At 42.0% G+C, this 7,345-nt stretch overlaps 1 protein-coding gene across 1 annotated transcript; it reads right to left on the bottom strand.

The window, feature by feature from the left end:
- Positions 1 to 835: 835 nt before the first annotated feature.
- Positions 836 to 7,292, bottom strand: SF3A3 (splicing factor 3a subunit 3). Its single transcript, XM_010723363.3, has 15 exons — positions 7,199 to 7,292; positions 6,689 to 6,794; positions 6,207 to 6,279; positions 5,726 to 5,817; positions 5,348 to 5,430; positions 4,901 to 5,039; positions 4,528 to 4,596; positions 4,114 to 4,181; positions 3,661 to 3,768; positions 3,314 to 3,383; positions 2,840 to 3,004; positions 2,602 to 2,712; positions 2,109 to 2,199; positions 1,465 to 1,520; positions 836 to 1,134 (listed from the first exon to the last, which is right to left on the bottom strand). The coding sequence occupies exons 1-15, from the start codon at positions 7,243 to 7,245 to the stop codon at positions 1,057 to 1,059; spliced, it is 1,356 nt and encodes a 451-aa protein (XP_010721665.1). The 5' UTR covers positions 7,246 to 7,292; the 3' UTR covers positions 836 to 1,056.
- Positions 7,293 to 7,345: the final 53 nt, after the last annotated feature.

Raw genomic sequence — 7,345 nt, 5'->3', positions numbered from 1 at the left:
AGACTCACCCTGTGTGTCCGTGCCCTGAAAGCCCCTGCGCACCAGAGGAAGCCTGCAGCTGCTGCAAGAGATGGAGAGGCTCTGAGCACCGAGCAGCTGCAGCACCTGCAGCACAGCTCACACCCTGGTGCCAGTGAGCAGCCCTACCCTGCCAACCACCAGCTGCACAAACCGTCACCCAGGGAGAAGGGTTTGTTACCTGCAGCTCTGCTGGATTTGGAGATGCAAATGTGTGCAGCATAAGCAGGGAGAGGGATTTTTGAGGCTAGAGATGTCACACCAGAACATCTATACCAAAATGAAAGCCCACTATAGGCAGTGTGAGGGCTGCCACAAAGCACAATCTGCCCAATGCCTCTTTTCTCTACACAGGACTTTAATTCATGTGGCAGGACCACAGTTCAAGAGAACCAAAGGAAGGATCTGTGCTAGCATCTACCAAAGTCAGTGCCAGTGCTGGACAAACTAACACAAACTACCCACACGGCAGCCCATCCTAAACAAAGCTCATTTATTTGTTCCCTGAAAAAATTCCCAGTAGCCAAAGCCTCACAGGAAGCCAGACTTGAAGCCAAAGCAGCAATGCAAGCCAAATATCTGCTCTGCAAAGGAGCACAAAGACATTAAACTATTATATAGTACAAGATTGTCAGCATGCAATGTTCGTATGTGCTGTAAAGAAGGCAGTCCTCATCATAAAAACTTCCATCAGCACTGGAATAAGAGAGAAGTAATTGTTTCTAACAATTCAAACCGTGTAGAAAGTTTCTGAAAAGTACCATTATCAGATCTCCTCCTTCCAGCATACAAAAGGAGACACATTTTCAGCACTTCCTAAGTTAAAATCAATTTATTTTCAAGGGTTTTTTCTTTTTTAGTATAAAATAACATCACAAGACTGCTTTTCACAAAGGGCTTACTAGAAAGCGATTCTATAAAGTATCCTATGTTCATGCAAATAGAAAAAAAAAATAAATCAATAAACTGAAGAAGAACTGGAGCTGGTGACACTTCTCCATTTTTTTTTCTGATGTGAAATCCTTCACCTGGGAAAAGTTACAGCAGCCCCTGACGTTTCAAGTCTTCGTAGGTCTTTTTATTCACCACATTCCCACTGGAGTCCTCATATTCCTCCTAGAGTGGAATGAACAGTTTAGAGACACTTACATGCAGCCTGACTCAGGTTGTGCTACAGCATTCACAGTTTAGCTCCAGTTGCATCTGAGCACAACCACTCTGCCAGGAGCCTCTCTACATGAAGATATGCAGTGGATCTACCAGCAAGCTCAGTAAGATCTTATCTAGACTCAGAATAATTACAGAAGGCTCTGAAGTGCACTGGAGACCTCAGTCTGTGATACAGCTTGTGTTAGAAACTCTCCAGCCAGAGCCATTTCATGCAAGGTAGATGAAGGCTCCCAAGTACATTGGGCTAGAAACATCCCAGTGCCTCTACCATCTTACCTCTGTATCAGGCTGCCACCTCTCTGAAGCCTTCTGTAGTTTCAGCTTTGCCCACACTGTAAATACAAAGGCATTCACAATATGAACACCATTTCACTTCAAATACTGGGTTTTAAACTACTAAAATACATCAGCTTTTAAAATAAAAAAATAAAATAAAATAAATCCCAACCATTGTCACTTCTGTGCCTTTCACTAAGTACTGCAGGCTTGCAAAATCTCCCTAGAGGTTCCACCATTTCTGAATATTTTGCTGGCTTCCCCACGGAGATTGTGATGAGTATCAATTCAGTAACAGTTGCATGGGATCACACTCTGAATAAATGGTGGCCTGCTACACTTGGCTGAGATTCCATACATAAAGCACTGCAGACAAAACAGCTGGCAACAAACAGACACTTGGCTGGCATTCCTAGCAAACATCCACTTCTGTAGGCATTCAACAAGAAGCAAAGACATTCTCCCTCTAAGAGCTGTGAGAGATGTTCCAATGAAGGGTAATCCCACCAGCATCATGCTTCTTACACGCCTTCCTTAAATTAGCCACCAGTCATGGGGTAATACATTCTTGGCCAGAGCTAGCAAAACCAACGTTCTCGTAGCACATTCCCAGTCCAGTGCAAAGAAATGCCATCAAGACTTACGTGAGACAGCATCCTCAATCTGTGTGACATTGGCAAAATGTGCAGTGTTGGGAATGCCCAGGCATCTCATTCCATGAGCGTGACGCCACTCCTGGGAACAAGAGGCAGAAGTCACTGAGAGGGAATGCCACCTCACCCACAATGCCTATTACAAGACCTATTATAAGCTAAACAGTGTAAAACAAATACTAACAAAACACAGATCTCCCAAACATTTTTTTCTGATGGTAACAAGACAATGACAGTGCTCTGCATCAATCAGACCTGGATATCAGCATTCAAACAAGAGGAGACTGGACATAAATTGGCAGAATTTACTTCATATGCTCTGGATAATTTCCAGTTTCAATAGCATGGCCTTGCAGCATCAGTGCAAACACACATTTTGTAAGTGGAAGAAATGCCACTCGGATGCTCGTGTCATTTACTCATTACTTATTATAAAGATTATCTAATGTGGCACTGATGGTTCTGGTGACAAAACCTTACTTACTGCAAAATGGCGTTGAAAAGCTTTGGGCCCTCTGTAGGTGTAGTTACCACAAATCTCACAGTTGTAGTTGATGTTTAAACCATGTAATTTATACAACCAGTACGGGATTGGCTGAGAAGGGAATACAAAGAAACATTAGGCCAAGTGATAAGGGAGGTTCAAACAGAAGAGAAGCGTGGAGTTAAGTGGAATCCCCCACTTGTTCAGAGCTAAATCCAGACCTAACAGTCTCAGTTACCTTGCCATCCCAACCAAGAGGCAGATTTTTAGGATTATAAATGATTTCGTTTTCTTCATCTTCACTCTCACTCTCACTGATCTGCTCTTCTTCCTCCTCCTCCCTCTCTTCCCCTGTCCGTGCTTGCTTACGTTGCACATTCTCATGAGTAAGGTGTCTCTGTTCCTAGAGTGTGAGAAAATAGAAGGAACTGTTCACACAACACAACAGCAATAAAATAAGATGGCAAGACAATGGCAGCTGCCACCATACCCCAAACTGAGTCAAGGATTTAAGGCAAGCATTAAGGAGGAATAAGAAAGAAATAAAGGCAGGCAGGTTTCCCCACAGGAACATGTAAACTTCTAGAAAGAAAGGCAATTCTTCTGGACACTCAGTCTATAGTAAAGACACTGGGTAAAGACAAGAATGATCTTCTGGTCACTGCTGGACAGGTCTGTAACCAAAAGCTCAAAGACAAAATAAAATTCTTACCCCAAGAACTTCTACATATTCATATATCTGAGCTTCCAGGAATGCAAGATCTTTATTTCTTTCAGTGTCTCTGAAAGCAGATAAGGAAATTTCACTAAGTCCATTCCAGAACTGCAAACACCAAACATGTGGAACTCCTAAGGACACGTTTGACTCACGTGCAGCTGAAGGAAACAGCTGACATAAGCTAAACTGCATGTAAACTATTCAGCTCTGATATCTTACATTTGGCTCAGGACCAACATAAAAGGATTCCAACACTGGGAATCTAACACAGCTATAGTGGTGATGTTTATATCCCACTGATGGGATCAGCACCGACCTGAGAATGACCTTTATGAACTCACCTTTTGATTCCCTTTGTCTTTGGATTCTTAGCAAACAAGGAAGGATCCAGTGCTTCCAGGGACTTGCCTTTGGTACTAAAAAGTCTCTGAGCACGCTCTTCCAGAGTCCTGTGGAGAAACAGGGAGGAGATGAATTCAGATCACAGTTTTTCTATTTCCAGAATATTATTTGAATTCATGCAACATCATCATATATTCAGCTTTTAAGAGGTGAAGAGATTTTCTACGATCTTCGTCTTTGTTTTTTAAACCAAATTCTTCTACACAAGAGACTTCAGTACAGCACGCTCTTCAAAACTGTAGATACAGAATTCCCTGACTGGTTTTCAACATGTTGAACATCATTAAAGTAACTCTTGTACAGTAGAGAAGCCAAACAAATACCCCATAAAGGAATGCAAGGTGGAAAGACCTCAAAAACAGAAAAGGAATTAGGAGAAGAGTGCATCTTACCCTCCACATTTCAGTCCCAGTGCCAACAGTGCTGATTTTAGTCTGTCCAGTCCTAGGGAGGCCAATTCCTATTCAATACAAATCACAGTAAGAGAAGAGCTATAAAAAATATAAATAATAAGGATGTATGTCACTTTAAAAAAAAAAAGAGGAAGAAGGAATATGAACAGCACTAAAGAAATGACTGTCAAGTGTGTGCCACTCCTTACTGAAAAAATGAGGAATGTGCCAAATCTCAATAGACCTTTCAAGCTGCAGCCCTCTAGTGGGAGAAATTAAATCATCAGCATGACCAAAGTTTAATCCAGAGAGCACAGAGCCAAAAACAAAAGCTGAAGAAGTAAGATGATGGAAAGAAACCAAATGGTTAAGCTCATCTACCCAAAATTTAGAAGCACAGCACTGAATACCTACTTCCCAAGAGGAAAACGCTGAGAGATCCAGGTGGGCTCCAGCATGAGTGAGGGCACTGCTGGTCTCTTTCTGCCAAGAGAAGACATATGGGACATCTGTGTGATACTCTGCAACTTTTCAAGCAATACAGTTACCCAGCATACAGAAAAGCAGCTCATTTCACACACAGAAACATTCTATCAGTGAACCGTGCAACAAACTAACAGAAAAGATGAAAAGCAAACGTTTAAAAAGGCTTCTTTCAAATGCACTTCAAACTCCACCTTTGTGACATCTTGCTATCAGACAACCTCAGCAACGATTTAACACAAACAATTCATAAGAAATCCATCACAAATACAAAAGCCTTCACTCTGAATTCACAGCTGCTCACCGGCCAGCCAGGGAATGTTCCATTTTCCCACTTTTTCTCAAACTCAGTCTGAATTTTCCCAAAGAGCTCATTCTGGTCCAGTAACGGTTTCACTCGATCTGTGTACTCCTGTAGGTACTCAAGAAGCATTTCGAGATATCTGGCAGAGTAATTATCAGCACAGACAATTCCATATCAAAGTACTGATATAACAATAGCAAAGTCATCAAGATTAGAGTAGCTTTTAATACAATAAACTAAAGTACTTCCACAGAATAAGAAGCCCAATGGCTCTCTACATTTTCTTGTGCTTCATGTCCTCTCAGGGCTCAACACATTTACGACTGAGTTACTACAGCTCAATTTATATCACCTATGCTTGATTGCTAACTCTGTTTCTGGATACTTGAGAAGCAAATTCCTTCTCATCAACTGTCATAAATGAAGCAGGCAGGACAAAAGGCTCACCTCTTATATTCAGCATTTTTTCTCTCTTTGGGAATGTCAAAGAGTTGGTCAAATGTAGACAGATAAGTGATGTAATCCAGTTTCTAAGAAGAAAAAAAAACTTTGAGTCAGATTTTATAGACATGCAGCCAAATCAACATCCAATTTCCAGTTACCAGACCAGAAGAAAAGCACAAAGCTCATGCCTTTATTCTGCATGGTCTGCACAGGGCTGGGGTTTACCATGTGCTTTCAAAGACAGTGCAAAACAAGCACTGAGAAACAGCTATTTGGAAATAAATGACATTTAAAACAAACCAACAACGAACCAACAAAAGAAAGAGCCCTCAGCACTGACGTATAACACAACTGAGTGCCCACACCAATGCAACCACTTACCTCTGATGATTTCAGATTAATGTATTTGAGATAGCAATCATGCAGATCTAAGTATCGTCCGTATCCTTCTTCATCTGTGAACTCCACCAGGTCTGCAGGAAAGAGCATGCAGAGCTTTGTTACGAACTTAACATTCTCTGCTTATTATATGCGTGCTTTAGAACCTGAAAATAATTAACTGCAGACCAATTTATCTTTCCTAAGCATGTTTATAATGCAAATGGATACTCATTGCCTAGATGTCTGCCAGCTTCCTTGTGTTCTATCAGAACATTCCTCAAAAGAATCATCACGACTATGGAATATTTCTGCAGCTCAGAAGAATTTAAATGACATAAGAACATTTGTCATGGTTAATGTGGGAAAAGGGAGGTGGAACCCTATGCAAAACAGATGAGACAGGTCACTAAATCACAGCAAGCAATGTATTCTCACTTAAACTGGCCTCAAAAAAGAAACAAACAAAACCATAAAGACTTACTTTGAGCTTCTTCACTTGGGTTGTCTCTGGCCTTCAACAGTTCCTCAAACTCCACTGACATGGGAACACAAATCTTCAAGAACAGACAGAAGATACAGAAAAAGTGATCAGTTCACCTAATGTCCAGGAGTAATTCATACAGACTGCAAACAGTAAAACTGGTAACAGAAGAGCTGTTCAAAGCACTTCTTCATGATTACATTTGCACTAAGGAAAAAAAGTACAACCCAGTGACTCTGACAGAATTATGCAAGCAAGAATGAATACTAGCTCAGAAGCAGAATGTTCTTAAACTAACAGAGTGTGTGGAGGACATGGTGAGCATCCTGCATTTTCTCCTACTCAGATAGAAGCCTATATAAAGCCTTAGAGCACCACCTATTCTTGAACACTTTGTTTTCCTAAGTGACATTTTAATACAGCAGAGGTGAAGCCCAACACACCACAAATCAGTTATTCTTACGAAGCAGCTAATTACTCACCTCGTTGGGATGCTTCCGGTGAAACTCTTTAATTTGTTTCAGTCTGTTGTAGAATTCTGCAAATTCATTTGGCCCTGAAATGGCACTGAGCTCTTCCTTCCGTAAGCTACAGGTTCATGAAAAGAAGACAGATTGCAAACAAACAAACAAACCAACCAAGCTTATGCTGATATAATCTTTTTGGAAGTGTAATGCTGAATTCTGCTCCCACAAAGCCCCAGTGATGTTCCACAGGCAGTCAGGCCCATGCTTTGCAGATCTGGGTCACATCTCTACTGAAAATGCTGCAGTCTCAGTTACAAACACTCAAGTTTCCCTCAATGATTCAATCCAAGAAAACAATGAAATGTTTGCGTTGTGCACGAACACATTTAATGTGAAGTCTGGCTCCTCCTCCAGCAGTTTCAGGGCTGACCCCCAGCCTCGCACTGCAGCATCCGTGCAGTGTCTACAGCAGATCCAGAGGAGCCCCAGGTCCTCTATCCGCGAGCCAGCAGGCCGCACACTCACCCATCCTTGTCGTCATACAGGTCCCTCAGGTTGCCGCTCACTTCCATATACCTCTAAAACACAACACAAACCCCGCGCTGCCACCGCGAACCTCAGTCGGGCCCGGCCCCGCAGCTCGGCAGCCTCCGGGGCCGTTCCATACGGATC

The sequence above is a fragment of the Meleagris gallopavo genome, chromosome 25 (assembly GCF_000146605.3).
Source record: "Meleagris gallopavo isolate NT-WF06-2002-E0010 breed Aviagen turkey brand Nicholas breeding stock chromosome 25, Turkey_5.1, whole genome shotgun sequence".
Classification (NCBI taxonomy): domain Eukaryota; kingdom Metazoa; phylum Chordata; class Aves; order Galliformes; family Phasianidae; genus Meleagris; species Meleagris gallopavo.
This window is presented reverse-complemented; position numbering and strand designations above follow the sequence as displayed.